General features: G+C 55.8%; 1 protein-coding gene across 2 annotated transcripts in view; it reads right to left on the bottom strand.

Annotated features, from left to right (window-relative positions):
- Positions 1 to 24,412, bottom strand: part of RALGDS (ral guanine nucleotide dissociation stimulator) — a 61,488-nt gene extending 37,076 nt beyond the window's left edge. Inside the window, exon 1 of one of the 2 annotated variants that reach the window (XM_055804646.1) lies at positions 24,225 to 24,412. In XM_055804646.1, the coding sequence (XP_055660621.1) occupies positions 24,225 to 24,242 (18 nt within the window). In that variant the 5' untranslated portion in view covers positions 24,243 to 24,412. Of the gene's footprint in view, positions 1 to 8,600; positions 8,834 to 24,224 lie in introns of those variants that run through there. The other variant, XM_027778031.2, reaches the window with a different exon arrangement.
- Positions 24,413 to 24,678: the final 266 nt, after the last annotated feature.

The raw sequence follows: 24,678 nt of genomic DNA, 5'->3' as shown, positions 1-24,678 counted from the left end.
GCAGTGCCTGCCTGTGCTTGGCAATGCTTAAACAGTTGGTGTCGTGCATGGGGACACTAGTGCCCAGTGAGGGTCAGGGGATCCACCGAAGCCACGTGCTGGCTTGGGAGAGGTGCTGAGCGCGCCGAGGCACGTTGGTGCTGGCCAAGGTGCAGCCGTGCAGTGACTGTGTGCCGACATAAGGATGTTTTCAGCAACGCCATGGACTGCCAGAGCGAGCTTACATCAGCACGAAGCAGTGCCACCCGCGCCTGCGGCAGCAGCCACATCTGAGGGCAGGCAGGGTCCGGTGCAAGGCATTTAACCGCACATCAATGCACGCAGGGCACACCTCTGCTTCAGTATTGCCACTCAGCTGTCTCAGCTGCCACGCAGCCCTGGGGCTCACTGTCTGCTGCCAAACATGGGGTAAATAAACCGGGCCAGCTCTGATGGAGTCCCTGGATGGAGATGCCCAGGGCTATATCCACACTCTGCTGTCACATTTGTGACTGTAAATGGGGTGAAACCTCTGTTTCCCTGTGTTTGCAGCTGGCATATTTCCAAATCAAGTGGTTGTATTGATGACAGCCTTGTCCCCGGGCCAGCTCCGCTGCAGGATGCGGCACGGGAAGCTGTGCAGAGGAGGGATGGGGCTGCACTGGCAGGCAGGAGACACGCACACCTACCGACTCACAATCTCTGCTTAGGGAGAGCAGTATAGCCAGGGCTGAAGTGCCCCTGTGCTCTTGCAACGACCCCAAGCAGGCATGCAGCAACCTGCCTTTGACCATAATGTGCCAAACCAGTCAGTAAACGGTGTTTGCCTTGTTTGAGCACACATGGGCACCGAGCAGCACTGGCAGCCCTCACGGTGCACTCCTGCAACAGCTGCATCTGCAGGCGCTGCTCAGAACCCCAATGCAAAGTGACAGGTGACAGCAAATTGTATTGACGGACTCTTATTGAATCAAACCGTCAGGAGGCAGCTGCTCCGCGGCCCGCTGCCGATCTGCCGTTCATCGGGGTGCCCAGCCTCGGGGTGTGGGGATGGAGCCAACTACCGCCAGCAGCACATGGGCACCAGGACCAGGCATCTGCCTCAGCGGTGCCTGGAGCCACAAAAAATGCTCTGCCAAGTTTGAGGGTCCCCAAGGTATCATCAGGATGGAAAAATGAGAGCTGTGAGCAAGAAAGCCAAAAGCACAAAGAAGAGATCCCATTTCACTGGAGAAGGGAAAGTGCAAGAAGCAGAGCCTGCACCTCTTGGAAATACACGTCTGCAGAGTAAAAACTGCAAGAGGAGCAAGCTCTTACATTGTCCTTAGATTTCAGAAAAGCTGGCGCTAAGGGATAGGAAGGAAAAGCAAAGCAAAGCAGAGAAACACTCTGGGATGTCACCTTGGACATCAATTTATGTCCTTAGCTAGAGACAGATTGCAATACCACCAAAACTGGTGGGTTTGCCTTGATTTACACCAGTAGACGATGTGGCACACAGTATTTTACCCGATTTGATTTGCAGTTTCTGCTCCGCAGCTAGCGCTAGCAAGCACAGATCCAGCCAGGCCACTTATAAAAATATGTGGAAAGCAGATCGATTGAACAGTTGCTGGAAACTTCAGCTCCTTCTGCACTTGCAATACACAGAGAATCAGCATTGCTTTAATCGCACCAACAACTCCATCAGGGCAGCAGCAAGAGTCGGTCGGGCAATTCCAGCCCTTGCAGCGGTGGAGTGCCAGCAAGCACCCGGCACTGCTGCACACGCACAGCAGCCACCCGGAGGTGGCACTGGTGTGATCATGCCTGACCAGCCAGCTACACACAGGGCAAGCAGAGATGCTTGGTGAGTATCACACATCTCAAAATCTGCAAATAGGACATCGCAGGGGTGACCGTGTTTGGACTGTGATGACAAACCTTCGGGCAGGATGAGCCCCTGAGGCAGACGGTACCGCAGGGAGTTGCAGCAGGCGCTGGTCGAGGCTCCAGAGGTCTGCGTTTTTATTTCACTTTGGCAACCCTCGTCTGCCTGACCACATCAGCACAGTCCTGCTAACTGCTTATTTAAAGTAACCCTGAAATTACTGGCCCGGCACTCCCATGGCTGTGTTTCACTTGTTTACTCCGTCGACAAACACAGGCTCACACAGAGGCTACAACTCTGGTTGCTTTAGCACCGGTGGACCAAATGTAGCAGTAATCGGTGACCCTTTTCCCCATCCCTTTAAGCCAGTGTAAATCCTCAGCTATCACACCAACCATTCCTTCTCTGAAGCCTCACGAAGGGCTGGAAACGGGGACTGCCACCACCCCAAAAGCTGCTGGGACAGCCACAGAGACACCGCCTCAGCCACCAGCCAGCCAAAGGTCGCCCATCGCCTCGCACGTTCACAGCTCACAGGGGTCCAGCCGGCTGATGGGGCAGCAGCATCAGTCCCAGGGGAGGGTAAAACCAGCACAGGGGTACGGACATGGCAGAGGGGTTACACGAGCTGTCCCCGGCGGCTGTGGCAGCACTCCATAGCACCACTGCAGGGGCCACCAGCAGGCTTGAAGCTGCCCCATACACGCACGCAAGGCGTTAGATGGGCTCAGCCTTCAGCCTGGCCAGGGCAATTCCCAGAAATCCCAAGGCTTTACAGTGTGCTTCTAAGTTTCTGCCCTTACAAATGAGAATTCAACCTGGGAGACTTTTTCCATAGTTTCTAATTTTCCCCAAGGACACAGAGCGATGATTTGCCCAAGGGAAAAGGGGAGTTTGGCCAAGGGCAGGGATGGAGGGATTTGTTGTTTTGACTGTAATTGTGGTCAGGAAACAGTCCTAGCGCTCATTTTCAGCTCCTCCCTCTCGATAACATCTACCATACGCAGGCAGTGGAAAAGAAACAGCCTTTGATATAAACATGACAGAGTTTGATTCATTGTGGGGCTGTTTGCAGCTATCGCTTCACCTCAGCGCCCGGCACACGGCATCAGCCTTTGATCGACGCGAGCACCAACTTGCAGCCCCACTTGGCTCTTGGTGGAAGCCCTTCTGCTGCCGAGGGGCACAGGCTGGCAAAGCTGCACTGGGGAAGCAGACGGATGCTGCTGGGGCTGGAGCTGCTTCTGGGGCTGCTGGAGATGTTAAATGTCTTGACCCCAGCAGGGCTACACCAGCAGGACAAGAGGCTTTCACACCGTGCAACACACCCGCTCACCAGCTCACCCCAGGGCCCAAAGGCACCTGCTGCCCCACGGGCAGCCCCCCGGAGAGAGCTCAGCCCCACTGGCCCAGCACAGGGAAAGCACCTACCAGCCAGCCCTGGGGATTCAGCCTGCCAAGCCTGGCGAGGAAGGTGCCTTTCCAGCCCCTTCACAGAGCCATAAACAGGAGAGCCGTCCTCCCTGCTGTGGGACACAACCCTGGAGGCACCACACTGAATCCGGCTCTGGTGCCCGTTGACTAAGCAGATCCCCTCACCCCTTGGGGCATGGGAAGTAACACCATTCCCACCCACTCCCTGGAGGATTAATTTACACAGCACTTCAAGGTGATACTGGTGCTGCACAGGAACAATAGAAACTGGAAATTAGCAGCTCGTTACTGCTGATCTGAAAGGTTTTCTTCTATGTGCCAGAGTACAGTGTTTCACCCAAGACACCTGGGTTGCAATCAGCTACGCTTAAAGCTCAATTGAACGAGACCTCAAATGCAGCGGGGAATCAGCCTGTGCCACAGCAAACCTGGGAAATCATCATTTGTTCTCATCTCCAGCTCCTCTGAGCCTGGCTTTAAGGTCAACCCAAGCTTTTATCTGCTCCTGTATTCTAGTACGCTGGGAAAAAAAATAATATTAGAGGAATAAATTAGCATGTGAAATGTAATTTAACTAATTAGTCCACTGGAGTGGAAAATATTTGCTAACCACTTTGAAGTCAAACCTAACTGTGCTTATTAGGACATCACAGAGGAGAAAGGAAGGAGGCAAAGGTGGGGAGGCCACCAGGACAGGCTCTGGAGGATGCAAGTGCCCAAGCAGGACACTGAGAATTTCACCTGATCACTTTTCTTCTCCCTCTGTAGAGCCGCACTAAGCGTCCAACTCGGACACAGCTGTGCTGGAGGAGACCAAAGGCCATGCTGCACTCTCCTCGACTTGCCATTTACTGGGCGTTGCAACAAGAGGGTATTTCCCACTGATTTTCACTGTGACACAGGGCGGGGTCAGTTGCGTGGCATTGGCCTGGGATGCCCAACCATGACTGGACCAGTTCACCAGGCAGGAGGGATGCGCTGGGACCACGGGGCCTGGGCAGCAGCCCCTCACCACCACAGGGCATCAGCTCACTGGTGCCTCCCAGCCCTGCAGGCTCCCACTCCCAGGGAGCGGATATTGCCAATTAAGCTGACAAAACAGCATGCCATAAAAGCTCCATCATATTAGGGAACTGCCTGAGATGCCACAAAAAGCCGTTATATCACTTGCAACAGTCCGTTCATTGATTTCCCCATTTCCCCGATATAGAAACTGTTGCTCTTTTATTAGCAAAGCTTTGGAAATCCCTACCCATAATAGCAAGAGAGGCACCCTGGGAAATTTTGCAACTGCTGTGACTGAATTATGAAAGGGAGGGATTGACAACTTCATTGAAAGCTAGCAAGGGAGAGAGAAACAAGAACCTCCTCTGCCCAACACACACCACCATGTTGGGGGTAGCCGGAGGGGGGGGGCGTTCCTCTTCCAGCTGGCCAGCCACTGGACACGGGCATGGGCAACCCATTTCCATCACTCCCAATGCTCTACTGCCTGCTGGTGACATGCTCCCCAAAGAAGCCCTATTCCATGCTGGGGTAGAGCAGTTTTCCTGAAAAACAAGCAAACCGAAAACCCTGGGGCTCACGTCTTTGTGAAGTGTCCCAAGATCTGTGCTTTGCCTGGCTCCTTTCCTCCTTTTTGAGGCCAAAGCCCTGCTCCCCAGGGAACCCAGCCTGAAAGGGGTCAGCTGCGCGTTCACTGAATGGATTTGCAGCACGAAGAAAGCCCATCTTTCAAGCCAGGCCTTCCCACAGATACGGCCCAACTGGGGATGAAGGCTGATGGGCAGATCCTGCAGAAAAGGTCCACTGAGCTCCATTTCCACACGATGCCTTGCACGTGCAGGAGGTCCAGGCCAAAGAGATGGCAAGATTTGTCCTCCAGGGAGAGGAGAGACCTGACAGCAGCCCGGGCACGCCAGGTCTCAGCAGGAGCACACGCAGCGGTGACCAGATGCTCCTGTGGCCCCATAAAAGCAAGTGCCAACAGGAGTCAGGGGCGCAGCAGAACACAGCTCTGCTCCCATGGCTTTCGGCTTTGCCTCGTGCCCCCTGCCTGGGTCTCCGGTGTCACTGCACCCCTGTGCCCCCCCTGCAACACTCCCAGTCCTCACGGTTGCATCCCGACTCCTCTGCCACTCGGTCCCCTTGCTGCTGCAGAAGCCTGCATGGCAGCTCCCACCTGGGGAGACTGAAAACACTCGCCCAACTCCTCATCCACAAAACCAAACAGGCTCCGGACCCGAGGAAGGTTTCTGAGCACTCTGGGAGCACGGCTGGCTCGGATGCGGAGCACGGCACAGGAGCATGGGGCAGCACATGCCACGGTTCCTCTGGTAGGGGTACCAGCCATGGGGAGGGGAGGGCAGGAGGGCTCATGGCGGGGGCTACAGGGTGCTTTGGGAAGAGAGGAGCTCAGTGATGGGGCATGATGCTCCTTTTGCAAAGGGCAGGGAGGGTCACAAAGAACCAACTTAACTGCGGCAACGCAGCCACCACCCCAGAGTACCTTTGCAAAGGGCAGCAGGGCTTGGGGCAGGTGGGGGATGTAGCTGAGACCTGCAGTGCCGGGAAAAGCTCCAACTCCCTTCCCATGAAATTGATTTGTTTGACCCTCTCCCACCCCTGCCTCCTGCAGACCTGCCCAAGTACTCCAGCACTTGCCACGGGTCAGGAAGGCAGCGCTGGGCCCAGGCCAGCCCGCTGTGGTGCTGTTAGCATGCTCCCGGCTTGATTTCTGGCCCCCCATCTCTCAGCAGAGCTTCCTTTGGGCGTGAGGATCCAAAGGTCCCCATGTAACACATGTTGCTACACTTTTCCCAACAAGCTGGTGCCATCTCCAAGAAAAAACAGGCAATTCATGAGCCTGGAAGTCCTGAAACAGAGGGGAAAATGCCAACAGGGCTCCCTCAACCACGTCCACACAGACTGGCAAAAGTGATGGCATGAGATGAGTAGGTACCTGCACGTGGGTGTGTGTGACACACCAAACCCTGCCTGACTGGGGGGAAATCTTTCAGCTGTGAAAGAGGAGTTTCCCCATCACTCCGCAGACAGAAGTGCTGCTGGGGACTTCCCCAGTAGCATTTCCTCACCGGCTGGTGCTTTGCAGCAGAGGTAGGTGCCAGCTCTGTGGGGGCTGCTATGCCCCCAGTTTCCTGGAATGGAAAAGCAGGGGACATACTCAGCCTCGAAGCAGTGGCACATGAGCACAGAGAGGCAGCGCAATCCCTGATCTGCCTCCAGCTCACAGGTGCTGCCAGCCAATGCTCGCCCCTGGGGGTCTCATCCTGCTCTGCCCAACGCAGGAGAGGGTAGGGGGTGAAAGCATCAGTGGAGCGCCAAGCTGGGACAGGTGATCATGGCTGGGAAATGCACAAGGTGCACATGCAGAGCCTCAATTTACATGGAAATGGGGATGCTAGAGACCACCAGCCCCCAGCCTGACCTCCTGGCAGTTTAACTTTCCACAGGGAAGCGCTAACCCTGCATGACGGAGCTAACACCCCAGCGATGACCCAAGGGCTGGGGACACCCCAATGTGCACTGGTTGGTGCCTCACCATGACGTGATTCCCAGGACTGGCTGTGACCCAGCAGCTGCCAAAGAGTCAGTAGGAATTGTTAAAAACTCAACCAACCAAAACCAGAAAGCCCAACCCTCTAACACAGTGCACGACCTCCTTAAAAAAAAGATTTTTTTCTGCAATAAACCCAGGAATATGATTAGCAAGCGGAGGTCACTTCCAAGCCACCCAGGCCAGGGCATCCCCCGTGCCAGGTCCCAGCCACTGCCCAGGTCTCCAGCTCAGGCTTTCCCCTCTGCAGGGAGGGAAGCCCCCACCTGTGTCGGGCAAACCCTGAGGGATCCCCCGCGCCGCAGGGAAATCCAGCACCAGATCGAAATACTGAGTGGGAATGGCTATCACGTAGCGTAAGCCTCGAGAAATCTGCTGCTTGAAGATCCAGCTAAAGGAGAATAAAGCATCCAGCTGCTGGTTCGCCCACTTCATCCCCTGCTCCAGCCTCCTCCCCACGCCGGCTGCCCTCCCTCCTTCCCACACATGCTGCGGGAGGCACCTGCGCTTTCGGGGCATATTTCCCACCCCGGCACACCCTGCCAGCTCTGCAGTGGCCGTCACAGGTTTCTTCATTAGTGCAGTCGATCCCGGCAAAGCCTTGAGGTGTTTCTAAATATAGGAGGCTCCCTGCAAGTCCCCTGTCCCTGCAGAGACACTTGCAGGCTGCTGAGCTGGGGCTTCCCACCCCTGCTGAGATCCAACACCGCCCTGCAGGAAAGTCCTCCCTCTTCCCAGGGAAGCGAGGTTGAATCTGTACTGTCATTTCACCTCTTTAACCACACAGATAACGTACAAGGGAAGATAACACTAACCATGACATATCAATTGTTTGCCATCAAGAAAATCCAGATTTAAGCCTCCCCTGCAGTGACAGTATGAACACTGAACACACACAGCAAGAACATGGACTTTCCCTGCTCCAAAATCAAAGGAAGTTTTGCCTCAAATTTTAAAAGCACCTGGATCACACCCAAAATCCGTACACAGGCAGGATGCTGACTGCTCACCACCCGCCAGCTCTGGAAAGCATTGCCCCCGTTTTGGGTTCTCCAGTAGCTTTATCGCGGGGTCCGTCCTTGCACAGTCAGATTCACGGTGTATTTCTGCGAGGGGCAGAGTCGAGGTGACAGGAGAAGCCCTCCCCAGGAATCCCCTGACCCCAACACACTGGGAAACCTGCACCTCAGTGCTGCAACCAACACCGATATTTGCATCGTGGACCAAACCCTGCAGCTGGTTACAGCTGCAGCACCACAGCAGAGTGAGAGGGCAGGAGCGTGCCCACAGCCAGCAAGCCCAGGCAGGGCAGCCACCAAGGTGCGCGGAGGCAGAGCCGAGCTCTGCAGCCAGTTGCTGCCTCCCAGGTTTTCACATCCATCAGCCACCCCAGGGCAGCAGAGCCAGAACACACACAGAGCAAACACTCCCTTTTACACTGAGCTACAACACAAGTTGTCTTCCATGTAGGAAGCCTCCCCTCCTTCCCAAACTCCTCCTTTCATTTTGGTGCCTTGGATTTGGCAGATGCAAGACATGGTCTGCCTCAAAATACACCGCTTCAGAAAGGAAACAATCACATCTGGAGGTGGTGCCAGCTCTTGGCATCTTTAACTTCGCCAGAAGTTCACCACCCCCGGATGGCGCCGGGGTGGGGTCACAGCACCTCTCTGCCCCTTGCACACCCACCCCGTCCCTGGAGCCGAAAACCGGCTGGCAGCTCGCTTGCCTTCTACTTACATCATCATCCTGCACGCTCAGGGGGATATCCAACATGCACATCTGCACAGGCTGCACCAGTGCCTTCTGCACATTGAACAAAGGTTTTGCCTCCATCTTCCCGGGGATGGAGGGGCTGCTCATTCTTCTCTGTCTCCTCCGCCGCTCCTCTTCCAGGAGCGGGTCCAGCCCAGGCAGTGAAACAAATTGGAGATCTCTCCCTGCTCAATTTTGTCAGCACATCTTGCCAACAGCTGCTGCTTCTGCTGCTCTAAGAGGTCTTATTTCCTTCCTTGCAAATCAAAGAGCTGCGAGGAGCTGCACCAAGAGGCTGTGTGTGCGCGTGTGTGAGCAAGTGCGTCTGTGTGTGTGCATGTGTGTAGCTGGCGATGTTCCTGAGATCGGTGAAACAGCCCTCTGCAAGCATGCCACGGCACGCTGCCTTCCCCCAGCCTCTCCTTTCTTTCAGGGCAATCTCGGTGCTGGCTCTAGCTGCTGCTTTGCACTGGCGTGAGGTTTTCAGCCTCATCTACATGCATGGCACTCGCAAACCCCGTGCATTGTCTCAGAGACACAACAGGTTCTGCCTGCTGTTGATTTCTGATTATGACCAAATTGTGTCTGCAGCAGCTACAGCATTTCCCTCTGGCTGTTGTGGCAGGCAAACAAGCAGAGCTGGAAGGATGAGAGGGTGTGAGACAGAGAGCGTGAATGATTGGAGCTGGAGCCTCCCCTTTTCTTTCCTTCTCTTCTTCCATCCCTGCTTTCCATTGTCAGAGGCAGTTTCAGCTCAGTGCCTTCCTGTACTCCGAGGACCACAGCAAGGCTTAAATAATTCACATCCAGAGTGCTTGGGAACCTTATGGCACTGAAAATGCAGCATGGCACTAAAAGACAGTGAATATTGGTGATCATTTTGTTTGCAGGTCAATTCCGTGTGGAAAGTTTTGCCCAGGTGAGTATGGCACCAGCTGCCTTTTCCACCAGAGAGAGCCCGTGACTCCAAAACAGAGTTTTGCTAGAGGGAGTATGGCACAAAATGGGGTGGTTGTGCTACAAAGAGCATCTCCCTACAGAATTTGCACCAACAGTAGCAGTAGGGTGAGTCAACATGGAGCAATATGTATATCACCTACATACACGTACCACACAGATGTTATTGCTCTCACAAACAAGAATAAACCTGGGGTCAAGCCCATGACCCTCATCAGCTGCAGGAACAGGCGCAGTGACTGGGGGAAACACCCAGGGTGTCTCTTCAGGGAGGGAAGAGGGGGGGGGGGGAGCAGTTTTGGTGGGTGCATCAAGCTGCACGCAGCAAGCACAGTCACTGGGGCAGCTAAGCACCCATCAGATGGGCATGTGAAATGACGGGGCCAAATCAATCAAAAAGTCCCCATCGCCCTCAAAAAGGAGTTTATGTCCTTACAGCTGCCCTTCTTGCTGGGGCCGGCGGGGGTGCTGAATAGGGTGAGCAGACCCTGCTGCAGGCAGGCGTTTCTGGGTGCTTTCCCATGGCTGCAGGCAGCAGCGGGTCCCACTCTGGGGCTGCCCCTTGTCGCACGAGGGCAAAGGTCCTGGACGATGCAGCCCTGCCCCGGCTTTCCCAAACCCAGCTGCTGCCTGAGGCCACAAGCCCAGCCTGCTGCACGCCTGGGTTTCAGGGGAGAACCGAGGAGCCCCGCTGAGCCGAGCATTCCTGCAGCGTGAGGTAAGCTGGGCTTGGAGCCCTGCTCAGCACCCAGCCAGCACCAGCCCCGCTCCCTCCTGGCCTCCGTGGCTGGGCTGAGTCATTCACACAGGAGCCAGAGCCAGCCAAGACGCTGGGGTTAGATGGGTCTCACACACAAGGACCCTTGGTGTCGCTCCCAGTCAGAGCTGGACACCTTCCCAGCACACTGGGGCAGAGCGTGGGACTGCAGCAGGATCCAGCCCACCATTCCCGAGAGAAATGCAGGGGTGAGAAAACCAGTGCTTACATGCTGCGGGAATGGGAACTAATGGACAAGCGTGGAACGAGAGCAGATAGCAATAAACCCACCATAAAATAAGTTTCAACTGGAAATTAGACAGGTTTTTGAACCACCATATGGCTGAGATGAGCAGCCGCAAGGACACAGAGGGCAGCACCGCACCAGCCCTGGCAACGGCTTCGCAGGGGAGGAGAGGTCACAGCACACGGACAAAGCAGTATTTCCAGGGCGGTCTCCCAACTCCCAGCTGACAGCATTTTGGCAACTGTCTGGCTCTTTTCATCACAGACAGGTAGTGCCACAGCCCAGGAAACACCCTGGCATGGCCAGTTGCTGTCTTTCTACGCACACGATGTCTTGGTGACAATACAATATGCGCTCCCACAGAGGACGGTCCCACATTTCACACTGCTGTCACCAGCAACAAAACCTGCCCCCAGCATGGGCAGTACCCACAGCTCTGGTTCCAGGAAAGGTGATTCAAACCTGGCCTTCAGCCCCAGCTCAGGTAAATCATCTCCCTGCAACAAAAGATTGGCAGAGCGCGCCTTTCCAACAACAACTTTCCAGTAACAAGCTGGGCTTGGTCAGCTGGGATTGCACCTTCCAACAGGCCTAAGTGACTGCACCGACATCCTGGGAAGGACACAGACATCACACTCAAGTGCCAGTCTCCAAGGGCTACCACCCCCAGGAATCCACTTATCCTGTCCAGCAGCTAATCTTTACCACAAGAACAGGAGTCTTTGCAAAGGTAGTGTGAAGGTGTAGGAGTCGCATCATCTGCTGGTGTTCCAGTTTGTGGTGTGCCCCTGGATTTCATGGTAACAGCAAGGGACAGATGGCAGAGGCTGCTACGCCAGAGCATAGGCTTCTGGCAGGGGCTCAGTCTGCTCTGCTGGTCCCCAGAGCCCAGCAACCTCCCACCAGGCAGCCGTGAAGATGCCAAAGGGATAACCCTTCTGGAAAAGTCGCGCAGCATGCAGGCAGACTGTGAAGGAAAGCAAAACTGCAAGTGCAGAGTCCCAGGAGAGATGCCAGGCAGAGCAGCAGCAAAGAGTCTGGACAAAGAAACGGCCGTTCTGGAGAACTGTCTCAATCCAACAGGAACGGGACACAGTGGGTGGGGGCTGAAGGGACACGGGAGCTGCTGTGCATGGAAGGCTTCAGCCAAAGGTAACCAGGCAGACGTCATGGGCACTCACACAGTCCCGGAGGCAGTGTGGGACCTTCCCCTGCTCACCAGCGGCCAGCTTGTGCATGTCCACCCACCTGTCTCCCCGCACACCTGCGTAAGTCACTGGGGAACGTAATGGTCCTTCAACAGAAACCAGCAAAGTAGTTTCAAACAATTTCCCACTGGGAGATTTTTAGCAGAAGTACAAAGCAAAGATTCCCCCGGCATCAAACCAGCCCAGACATGATGATCCCACGCAGATTTCTGAACGACAGCCTCATCCTATTGCTCCTCCAGACTGGCTGGCACAAGTGGAAACTGTACTACGATCCCAGAACCTCCAGCAACAGCGGTCGAACACCTTAAACGTACCGCTGCAAGGTTAGCAGAGGAGCCATCCCCACAAGCACAGGACCAACTCACTGCTGGCACCCAACAGCAGCGTAGGGCAGCCTTGCAGGGGGTGGAGGAGAAATCTCTCCCAGTATCACCGTACCCCAGCGGCTACTTCTGGCAGACCGAGAAACCCCAGCACAGCCACTGATGCTTCCCCATTACATTTTGTAGTGGAGATCTTGTTTTCTACAGATCCAGCTGAGCAGATAAAGCCCATCATGAGACCTCACTGCTTAGCAACAATTACTGGAAAAACACTGTTTTCCAGTAACAGTCCTGGCAGGAACAGAGCAACTGCAGGGCAATTAAACAGCGATCCCTATGCTGGGTGCATCCTGCTCCCGACTGCTTTGCTGCTGCCCCAGGGAGAGACTGACTCCTGCATCCATCCCTTAAGGTCTGAACAGCCTCCACTACCCTACAAGCACATCATTTTGGGCACACCGTGATGGGCCACGACTGAATCTCTGCATAGGTGGATGCAGGTTTCAGTGACATACTCATGCACAGGATGGTCTTAGTACCCAGCACAGCTGCAATGGTGTAAACACTTGGAATACTCCAAGAACTGATGACCAACCTCTCCCACCATGGTGGTCATTCCTTATGCCAAGTGACTCACGAGGACAAAGGCCCACCTAAGGAAGGCTGACTGCAGTGCTTGATGCAGTCAGGCATCAAAGACTTCCACAAAATTAAAGAAACTCCACAGAAATAACAATGGCGAGTTTGTTTTTCAAAGGAAATTGCAACTCCATGTATTGTCTGCCAGCCCAAACATCACGGCATCCTGCACATGCACGAGAACGCTGCACTTGAGAGAAATGACACAAAACCAACTGGTTTATTTTCACTGCATGAGGCTGCTAGAAAGGCAAAGAGGAAACAAAGCAGCATGACGAGTGAAAGGCAAATGGAAAATCCCAACAGTTTTTCCCCTTTGATACTTACCGGTAATAGAAAAAGGAAATCGGCTTTCAAAAACACAGAAATCCCAACCTGATATCATGCCTCTGAAGAACTCTGGCATTTACAAAAAGCCTAGAGGTAGATTTAGAGAGGCAGATACAGGCACAGGCATGACGGTGGATGCCTAGCGGGACTTCCAGGAGACCATGAGCTGGTAGAATACCTATTTTTCAGTGAAAATCCAAGACACTTTGATATTTAAGCTCATGGGTGCTTCTGTATATCTCACTTGAAATTTGTCTGTCTTGTCGCAAATGAGCTAGTAGAACAAGTCCCATGGAGTTGTATCTGCACCCTTGTTTTCAGCCATTTATTTGAAGAGGCCACCCTTGTTCCCTCAAAGTTGCTCCTGACAGCAGCCACAGCCCGTGCGGCACCTCATGTCTCTGGAAAGCCTGTCTGGCATTCAGCATCCTGAGCTGAATAAATTCCCATGCTCCCCAGAATAGATACATATGCAAAATTAATTTGCAATCAAGCCCGTGCGAAGCATGAGACAGCCTTGTAATAGGTGCAGAGCTGCAATTACCAATGCAAAGTGAAAGCCAACAAGCATTAAAGCGGGGGGGGGGGGGGGGGAAGAGGGGGGAACCAATTAGTTTTCTTGGGATTCCTCCACACATTTGCCACTTGAGGGATTTCAATTTCCACGCTCCCCTGCGGCTGACAGTGCACCCTGGCAGCCATCATGTCCCCATGGGGAGGGGATGGGGATGCTTCCCCACGGCTTCCCCATAGCCTCCCCCTCTGTGGTCCCTGATGCGGCTGTGCTGGACCGGTCTCCATGGAGACTGTCACTGCAGCAACAGAGACCAGAGGTGCAGCTCAGGGGGCTGTGAGAGGATGCAAGAGGATGCAAACGAGACTGAGGACCACCTCTCCCCCATAGGAAAGGGGCTGTCAGGTACCCACCCCCCCACCCCCCTTCTGCTTCTGAGGCTGCTTCCCTGCATTGGCAGGATAAAAGGGCTCTGCTGCTTGTGATCCATCTGCCTCGTCCCGTGCTGAAAGCACTTTATCCTATTGAAATCAGTCCCATGGGAGACAGTAATACTGAGCTGTCATGGCGGGTACAGCATCGGGAAGGAGCAGTGCTCAAGGCTGTCATGGCAACAGTTTATCGAGTTTCTGTAATGGCCCTCCCCCAGAGATGGGGACACCAATGCAGCAGCCCCAGGTGCACACAGCTGGGGAGCCCAGGGTGGAGGAAGGACCTGTTGTCCCTAGACAGATGTCACAGAGCAGCTCCCCACTCCCTTCTGCCCTGAGGGGCACCAGCACCCCGCACCACCACACTGCAGGAGAGCGCAGAGGTGGGCAGTCACCATATGACCCCCTGCAGTTCATAGCTGCCACCGCCACCCCTTCCTCACGCACCCCAAAGCTAACCTCAGTTTCCACTAGGCTGAGCCCTTTTAATGACACCTCCCTGGTGTCCCCACCCCACCCCACCGCGCTGCCGGAGAGACCCGGGTGCCGCTCTAATGTAGGGAAATCCCTGGCACAGGACCTGCACCGCTGGGATGACTGTATTCATGCTTGGGTGCCCAGCTTCCCAGGCTGGGCTCACACGGCAGGCTTGGGAGCTGCGGGCTGCAGGGGTACTGGCGTGGGAGGATGCCACAAACTGTCCTGTGCCCATCACAGCTGTTCCCTGCCAGCTCCAAACCCAAGGAAAAGCTCCATCATCTCCCAAAACACCTGCCTGTCAGGGAAGCCCGCAACACTCCAGCATGGAGAGATCTCAGGAAAGATCAGGGCCAGGAAATAAGCTCCCAAACGCCAGCACTCCCCGGCTCCCCCAAGGCCAGCTGCAGCCCATGGGACGTGGGCACAACGGAGCTCAGTGGTCCCCGCACCAGCCCAGCAGCGTGGCCAGCTGCTTCCCGCAGCAAACGAAATCTTTGCTGGAGAGAAAGGTGCTGCAGGAAACTGAGAGCTGAGGGCACCAGCAAGTGTGACAATGCCCACTGTTAGTAACTGTGATTTCTCCGTCGGGGTTTATCCCACTCGGCAGCCAGGCCAGAGCAGCAGCCACCTGCGGCGAGAGACCAGGCTGGCAGCAAGGCCAGGGCATCTCTCCCGGGAGATGTCTGCATGCAGCCAGGCCTGTAGGCGATCGGGGGCATGCAGGTGTGATGTATAGCACAACGCAACGTCTGGAGCACTTGCCAGAGACAGAGCATCCACTAATTCACCCGCTTGGCCGAGCCTCCAGCACTGGGCAGAGCTGTTCCCTTAGCACATTTTCCAGGGTTTAGCTGAAGCTTAAACAAACCCAGAGGAGGTTCCCGCCCCCCCACCCTTGGAGCCTGCTCTCATCCACAGGACCTCATGTTATTTAAAACCCTCTCAGCTCCTCACACATACTTGAGCCTACATAACACACGGCCAGGAGGTTATCTGTAGATCCACATCGCTGTTCCATGTCACTTGGCAGACAAGGAACTGTGGGCTCAGAGAGATAAGAGACAGCTCAGAGGTTTCCAGCCCTATGCACTAAACCAAAGGTTCTCCAGATCCTCCCTCTTCGTGCTGGATTTGCAGGCTAGGGGGTTTAAAGAAGCTTCCACCACATGCAGTCCCCTCTCCACCAGCCTGTGTCAGCCAGGGGGATGGGAAACACTTGTTGCACAGCCAGATTCCTGAAACAGGTTGACTTTCCTGGAAGTTTCCTTCAGGCCTCCTGTTCAGCTGCTCCCCATCTTCCTGTGAAAACAGAGGAGGGTTCGACATCGCTTTCTTGGCTGCAAGGGGAGCCAATGCCTTTTGCAGACCTCTCCCGAGAGGGATGGTCCCAGATCAGGGAGGGAGAGGCATTTCAGCCTGGAATGGCAGGGGGCAAGGACACAGCAGGGCAGGACAGACCAGACCCCAGGGCTGTCGGCTTCAGCAGACACAGCCCAGAGAGCACGGAGGCCCTTCCCTGACCTCCCCGAGGGCCGCAGCCAGACCCCAGCTTTCCCAGACCCGGCCCCCATGCAGCGCAGACGTGCAGCCCGCCCCAAAGGGGGCTGTGTTCCCCCCACCCCATCCCCAGCCAGGTCTGCAGCCCCTCAGGGACTAGAGGGCTGCTGCATTTTGGGGATGGCAAATTGTGAACTCACTTTGCTTTGCACAGATTAATGAGCCATCCTACCAACCCACCGTCTCCGGGTGATCTTAAAGCAGAGTGGAGGGTGAAGCCCCCTCAAGCATTGCAGAGCAGTGCTGCTTTTAGGCCGAGCCATGACTTTTGGCTGCAGAAAGGGAGTATGTCAGGGTTTTCCACACCAGCCCAGCAGCAGACATAGGAGCTGGGGAACACCATCCAGCACCATGTGGCTGCATCAGCATCCTCACTGCCTATGGGGTCCCAGGCATGACACCAACCAGGACCCTTGCAGCTGGAAAAACATGTGGCTGGCACCAGCAGACCGAGAAAGCATCCTCTGCATTTGCAGGAGGCCCCACCAGAGCAGCATGGGAGGTAGAACACCCTCCCTCCAGCACCATACCAGTCTCCTGCTTCACACCCAGCACAGCCATCTAGTGACTGTGCGGTAAATCGGATGAAACTCTGCCCTGGAGGCCCACCATTGATTTCCGTTGCCTAACGACAGGAAAGCTTTATAATCCTATTAACTAAACACCCTTTCAAGCAGCACTGGGAACAGCGCAAAGGGGAGTTGTATAAGCAGTTAAAGCCCCACCGGTGCAGCTCCCAGCTCTGATAGGTGCTGGGTGAATTCCCCAAAAGCCGGGCTGCAACACCCACAGTGGCAGCTGCGGTGTCGGCGGTGGCCCCCGCAGAGCTGGATCCTACAAAGAAACACATCCTTTGGCTGCAGGTCTCTGGCCAGAGGGCAAAGGAGCTAGGAAGCCTTGCACAGGAAAATAGTGCCCACACATGCAAACTTGCAAGACTTGGCCCCTGAAATACTGACAAATACCATTGCGTTTCAATCTCTTCCTAATCACCACCACCCTGGTTGTACTTATAGATGTTTCCCAGCAAAAGCTACACTGCTGTGGCCAAAATATATGAACATTTCATGGAAGAACATGAATTTCATTGCAGCTTCCTAAGGAGAAAGGATACATTTCAGAATACTTATATTCACAAAATGTTTTAAGATTGCATCCCTCCCCCCTAGTTTGCATTACTGGCGCAGGGGGTTAAAAAAATATTAAGTCAGCTTGTGGAGGATGTAAAATTCCAGTTTCCCACCCACCCCCAGGTACCACAGTGCCACGCTGAATTTCCACGCAAGGGCAAGAAGACTCGGTGCTCTGGTGAGCTCCAAGAAAATGCTGCTGAGCCACGTGCAGGGCCCGAGGCTGGAGCAGCTGTGAGTACTGTGGCCAGACCTCCCACCAAGTGCCACAGGAGGGGCTGTGCCACGGCACAAAATATGGATGCCTGGCTGATGCCTCATCCAACTCAAATCCCTTTGAGTCCAGGTCCCTTCCAAATGGCATGGTCAGGATATCTGCAGTGGTTAGCCCGAGGAGGAGGGTCTGTGCTGTGACAGGAGGGAGATAAATGCCTTTCCACAGGCAGAAATGCACCTTCCCCATACTGTGGAAGCATATATCAGTCATCTCCCCTCCCTTTCAATTAGTTATTCACACAGCAGTGCAAATTGCCGGGTCTAATATTTTCCATGATGGGTTATGAATGCAGAAGCACAGGATGGGTTCTTTTGTCAGGGGACACAATGCTGCAGGCATCCCCATCAGTGCCACGTGCAGTGACGGAGCAGGAGGCCAGGCACAGCTCTCAAACAAAATCCTTCCTCCTTTTAGTGCTTCTCCCACTGCAGGCAAAATAAACTACCCTCCATGAGCACTGGGGAAGGAGCCTTTTCCAGCTCCCCCGTAGTGGAACAAAGCTGCGGGGCCACAGGCTCTGGCTTGCAAACCCATCACACCTTGTTATTTTGGTGCCACCAAGGACAGCACAGCCACCAGAAGTGCCTGCCTGTCACCATGGAAATGCTGAATGGGAGGGTTTGAAGCCTGCTGTGACTTTCAACCTCTGCCAAGCAAAACAGAGCCCTTAAACACCCACAAGCCCTGAGCGTTTGCATGAGGAACAGACTTCTACTCCCCTTGACCTGCTGGGCATGAGGCAGTTAACCTGGGACCTCTCCCAGAGAAAAAGAACAGACCCCACTGTTCCTCCAGCCTCCGAACAGTCACAGCTCAGCCTCCTCCCTCAGCTGCCCCTGTCCCGGACCAGCTGCCCTCTCCCAGTGTGCACCCACCAGATCTGCCCCGCAGACACGCCACAGCACAGGCAGCAGCGGTTTTCTGGGTCTGCACAGCCAAAGCTTTTGCACACCACGACCAGCACTGCCATGGGAAGACACCTCCATCCCTTCCCAGCAGACCTGACCGCTGGTCCTCCCCCTGGGGCTGCTCAACCTCCTTGGAAAAGAGCTAGAAAGCAGGCAAGGGTTGGCCATATTCCTGCTCCCTGTAATTCTGAGCAGGGTATGCAGCAGAGCCATCCCGACCAGAGTGTTTCCGCCTGCCCTGGACCTTGCCGTGACACTCTGGCCGCCTATTGCTGTTTCTCATGCCGGTGGCGTCTGTTCCCCAGGGAGGCGGAGAGCCACGACCGTATGGGACACAGGGCCAAGAGGGACAGGCAGGAAACACACGGTGGGAAATCCGCTGTGAGATGGAGGCAGCAGGGCCAAAAGAGCAGAGCAGCTGTCAAAGATTTCAAAGGGGCCTACGGCCTGCCTGTGAGATGACCCCAACCTCCCCAGCCCGTGCCGACAGCCTGCATGGAGCCAGGCAGGCTCCTTCGGCACTGAACGTGGCCTCTGCAGTGTTTGCTTCCTGCCTTCAGGCTCGGCAGGGTGTTCATAGCCAGGGAGCAGGGAACAGATTGGAACTGCACAGAGGAGAAAAGACAAAAAGGAACAGTGGACGTCCCGAGAAGCCCACAAGGGTGCAAGCCAGACACAGCTTTCAGGGTAGTATCAGCCAGCATGTGCCTTCGGGGAAGCTGCAAGCAGGTTCCCAAGGCCACACAGTGAATCCCGGCAGAGCATCACCTCTAGGCTGGGCCAGCAACCAGCACCCCAGCAGCACATCCTCCCCTCTGATAATGCCAGGAGTGTTTCTCTGTCACACAAGCAATCCCTCCTAACAGCACTGGTTACAGCAGTCTGTATCTACACCACACCTCATTTTCTCCCCCACTCCTCCCTTTCCTTTCTAAATCCTACAGGAAAGTGTGGAGCCTTATCTGGGAGGCCTTGACATCCCAGAGCTCTGGCGCCACGTCTAAAGCCTGATTTTCTCCAGATCTTACACAGGAGCAGGGCAGACCAAAGGAGGGCTTCACCCTCTCTGAGCAACAGCAGGCAAGTGACCCATCGGAGCACAGCTGTGCCCCTTCCTTCCCCCCCCCCCCCCGACCCCCTCAGCCCTGCCCCTTTCCTTCCTCCCCCCCCACCTTTGAAATCTCTCTGCAGGCAGGCAGAGTGAAGGACACAGTATTGCAGCTACACCTCCTCAAGGGAACACGCGATGTTCTCCATCCCGGAGCACAGGAGGGCAGGAGCCAGCGGGGCCCACCAGAGCACCGCTCAGCAAACGCAGAGCGGGCTGTAAATCTGTGCAGAGGATGAACTCCCACTGTGCTCCCAGGCCTCCAGGGAGCGGGAACTCTGTGATCCCCTGGCACACCACCACCAAGCCGCCTTTGACGTCAGCTCATGTCTACAAACATTGTCTTTGACCCATGGCCAAAACTTGCAATGCAGGGGAATATCAACAGAGAAAGTGAATATCCATAGAGATATCCCGCAGAGCGCCTGCTCCGAGCGCGCTAGGTGACAAGGGGCCGAGGGCTGAGGGTGAATGCGCAGGCGCACCTGGCATGACTTGGGAGCCGAAAGGTCCCCAAGAAATCAAGTAATTTAAAATGCAAATCCCCAAGGAAAACAGATGGGTGAACCCTCACTCCAGGTCACTCAGGCTGGACTCTGGCAGGCCCAGCAGGAAAACCTACTAACATCTGGAGGCTCCGCCGCTGCCAGCAGATCCCGCAGCAGCTGGGGGCTGGCCCCAGGCAGAGCAAACTGGATGTTTGGGTGCTGAGCTGTCCCCCACACAGCTCTGCTCTGTCGCTGCCAGCAGCTGCCGCGGCTACTCCTGAGTGCCCGGCAGCGTGTTCCACCACACTGCCCCACGCACCTATCTCAGTCCTCCTGCACCCACACCAGCGCAGATGTGGCAGCCTGGAAAGCAGCAAAGGCCCCTCTCCCAGCCGCTGCTGATGGAAAGGTCAGGCGCTTGCCTGTTGTTTACAGAGTGCTAGGGAAAGCTGGGGGATGGGTTGACTGGTAACAGTGGGAACCAGCACAAAAGGGAGCTGTGGATCAGGGCTTTCTTTTCATACCAGGGACACGGTCATTGACATGGCCTTGCTGAGGTCTCACAGCAGCTTTGGGACTGGACCTCAGGTCTCCAAGGATGGAGCCGGCTCATATTAATCATCACCAAGAAGCAAAACAGCTTCTCCTCGGTGAGCAAGATGCAAACATCAAGCTCCGCTGAGCGGATCTGCTCCTCGCAGCAGAGCCCAGCCTGGCACGCACGTCCCTTTCCAAGAGCCAGGCGCCTGCCATGCCCCAGCTCGCGTCACCACTGCCACTTCTCAGCACTGATGAAGGCAAAAAACCCAGGCAGTAACTCATAGGGAAAACAACAGTGCCATCTGCTGCACAGCCCCACTTGGCCCCGAGCGCCCCGACAGCCGCGGCCTGCCCACGCAAGGCACTCGGGCAGGCTGGCACCGCGTCACCGTGGCGTGCAGAACGCAGCCCCAGCCAGCACCAAGCCAGGCACGGAGGCAGCAGCAAGCAGCCCTGCAGGGGGAAAGCAACCCTACCGCAGCCCTGACAGCCACCCGCAGCTGAACCACCGGGCACAGCCTCTGGTTTGCATAGAAGAGCAAAGGACGGCAGGATGGGGAGGCAGAGCAGAACGAGAGAGTGTCCCAGAGCCCATTTTGTGATTGCAGGGTGTGAAGCAAGCTCACTCGGTAAAGGCAGGCAAACAACCTCCCTCCTCCATCAGCACCCTGCAGGTGAAGCACATCTTCCAGCCTCTCTACAGGCAAGGGGAGGGGGGAAGAGGCAAACAGCCCCTAACACTTGCGGAGCCTTAGCAAGCTAGCTGACACCGTCCCCAGCATCTCCTTTGGAAAGAAATCTCAGATCCTGGCACTAGATACCATGCACTGCCAGATGCTCTTTGTCAGGGGACACCTGGTGAGAGCAGGGTCAGCCTGAGGGGGCTGAGAGCGTTTTCTCTGCACCTCCAGCCCCAGCAGCTGTGTGTAGTTGCCTGTTAGCCACCCCTGCTCCACAAGTGATTGCAGTCTGGTGGCAGGTGAAGCTGGTTCTCTGCATACACTGCCTGGAAAGCGTGCTGACATCCTCCACGAGACATGTGTTGCTATAGCAATGGGAAAGGTATCAGAAGCAAAACCGGCATTGATGGATAGTGCAGATTGCTGTTCAGATTACCATGCAAGATCAGGACCCCTGCTTCTTAAGGTCCAGGAGCCAGGCACCACGTAGGGAATGGCACAGTGAAAACACTGCAAGGAACTGAAAAAACACAACCCCAAAGATGCCCAGAATAAACAAAGTTCTGGAAAGCCCCTCCTTTCTTCACATAAAGAGCCATCTCAAAGCAAACTGACCCTGAAGACAATGAACTGCACTGAGCTACAGGATGTCAAATCAATCATTACAGTATCCCAGAGATTTATCTTGGAGCCTACAGCAGTCATTGCATCCTCTGCTCACGTCTGATCAGCCCTGTCTGCAGGCACATACACACATGCATGAGTGGGAGCTCCAGATGGAGCAGCTGAACCACACTGAGGAGGGACTTTTCATCTCTCTACCAGCTTCCTCCCAGACCCTGCTGCCAGCTGGACTCTCGCTTGCTGTCACTTGTTGCCAACTCACCCTCGTGCCCGTGGCAGAGCACCACCAAGACTTAACTCCTAGCCATTGGAGTCACTTCAGACACAGCTCCCTTCTCTGCCTCACAGCAGATGACAGAGACACAAACAAATTCAGCTCCAGCCTTGCTTGCCTGCACTCAGGCACTCTGCGTCCTGCCCTCAGCCAGCCCCAAGACTGCTTGTCCACCATCTGTTCCCTTCTCCAGCCCAAATGGCCGGTAAAGGAGAGAGAGGGGATGAGTCTGCAGCCTCTGGGAGCTTGGTTCAGGATGGAAGCCACCTTCTGACTCACGTGCAGGTTTCGGTTTTAAAGGCTGCAGTTCACCTTTGCACATGAACCTTTGCTTTCACATGTCATGACACCCTGAACAACACACCTGCAGCAATTAGATCGGAGATGAAAAAAAGAATCTTGTTGTTTGCTCAGCTTATTTACTTTGCAGCACTCAGTTTTCCCAGTTGTTTGTGTGGGTCTTTCCCTTAGCAACCAGGGAGAGAAACATTTATGAGGCATGAAAAATGTAGTTGTACAGCCATAAGAACTGGCAGGGTGCGGCTGCAGGCACAGCTGGAAATTCCTCTTAACTAGTAGTCACAAGTGACAGGACTTCAATGAATTGCACCCCTCAAACAGCAAAATGGCTCATCCTTTTCATGCAGGACATGCAGGCAGAATCAGGACTTCTAACCTGTGCTCTCCACTGTAACACCCGCCATGCAGAATCCCAGGCTTGTAACAAATACCTCTACGTGCCTCAGTTTACCCATATATAAAATGGGACTAAGTATAAAAAGTGACATGAAGGCTAAAGTTGAGACCTTAATACAAAGCACTCTGTAGGAATGCAACCTGCATTCCCCAACATGGAAGGCAGGCTGACATCTTTTTCCAGACAGCTTTATGCCTTTAATCTTCTGGATCTCCCAGCAAGATTATGCTCCCCAGTTCACAGCCATGGTGACAGTACTCTTGTTCTTGACCCTTGGCAGGGTCAGGATCCAAACCCTGGTATTTTGGTTGCCAATCCCCTTTTCCAAAGAGATGTGCCACAATCCCACATACATGCATGCTGGCACCAGCTCCTGCCTCACACACTTACCCCCAACAGAGCTTACTTAGCTTTTGGTTACAGGGCTAGATCAAGGCAAATGAGGCCCAGACCAAATGGACCCACTGGGTGCAGGAGGCGGCTCTGGTATGCACATTTTCCAGTCCAAAAATGGATCCCAGCCCACTTTTCCATCACAGCATCAGCCCTTCCCTTTATTCATTCTTGGGCTCCCAGGAGCCAGTATTGCCCACTTACCTTCCCACCACCCCCACAAGGGCAGCAGCACAGACCCTCCTTCCCTGGGAAGGGGTTGCGGTGGGAGAGGAACACGAGGATGAACACACTCAGAGGAGCATCAGGACCAGAGTGCCACTGGCGAGACCCCCACATGTCATGCCTTCGCTTCACCCTCCCCTGCCCCAAAAGCACCAGTGGGTTTGTGAGCGTAGAGCTTTAGTCCACCTCGGCTCAATTTGGCTTCATTTAGCCTCACAGACACACCAGGCAGGAACAAGGGCCCTCCTGGTGCCCCTTGGCCCCGGCGCTGCCTGGCAAGCTGCAGCCCCGGCTCGCTGGCACAGCACGCAGCAGCCTCGCAGCCTGCCAGCGGCCACGCAGCCCATGAACGGCTGCAGCATCGCAGTGACAGCCAGACCCTGTCCCGAACTGTCTTGCTTTCGCTCTCAATCCTTCATCTCCACTTCTGCTGGCCGCACTTACCCATTACGCAGAGAGAAAGCGAAAAAAAACCCCCATGAGATCCACAAACACGCACGCACACCCCCGCAAAGGCTGCTTCCCCCTCGCCAAAGCTCACGCCGCAGAGCAGGGGTCTGGACGGTATCCCCCTACGCCAGCCGGCAGCGAGGGACAGGCACCTGCCGACCCCCAGGACATCACCGCCAGAGCCCACCCGCTCCCCGGCACCGCACACGCGTTGGGCGCACCGCGGACTCATCCCGAGCCCTCCCCCCCCCCCCCAAGCCGGGTGCCGGAGGGACCGAGCGCGGCTCCCCCCGCGGTTGCGCCCCGGAGCCGGGGCACCCTGGCAGCGCCCCGGGGGGACAAAGCGGGCGGGCGAAAGGCGCAGCTCACCTGAGTGTCGATCATCATGGTGCCCCGCGCATAGCCTCCGCCGGCCGCTCCGGGGCTCCGCGGGGCCGGGCTCAGCGCCCCTCCGCGCCGCCCGGCGGCCGGGCCCGCAGCGCGCCGGCCATGGGGCCCCGCCGCCCCCGGGGAGCCGCCGCCAGCGCCGAGCGCGGCCGGGAGAGCCGAGGCCGGGAGAGCCGAGCGGGGCGGCACCGCGCGGGGCGGGGGCGCCGCTGCCGGGGGGCGGGGGCCGTGCCCGGCTCCGCCCGGCCTGGCCCCCGCATCCCGGGGAGGCGCCGGCAGGTGGGTGCGCGGCGGGGGGGTGTACCCCTGCAGGTGCCGCCTCCGCCGAGTGCCCTGCGCCCCCACGCCTGCTTGGGTGCCATCGCGCGGGGCCGTAGGAACGGACCTTGCAGCGCTGGCCGGGGACGCGCGGGGGGGTGGCACTGCGCGGCTGGCG

Source organism: Falco peregrinus, chromosome 1 (genome assembly GCF_023634155.1).
Source record: "Falco peregrinus isolate bFalPer1 chromosome 1, bFalPer1.pri, whole genome shotgun sequence".
Taxonomy (NCBI): Eukaryota; Metazoa; Chordata; class Aves; order Falconiformes; family Falconidae; genus Falco; species Falco peregrinus.
The sequence above is the reverse complement of the archived record's forward strand: the minus strand, read 5'-3'. Positions and strand labels throughout refer to the sequence as shown.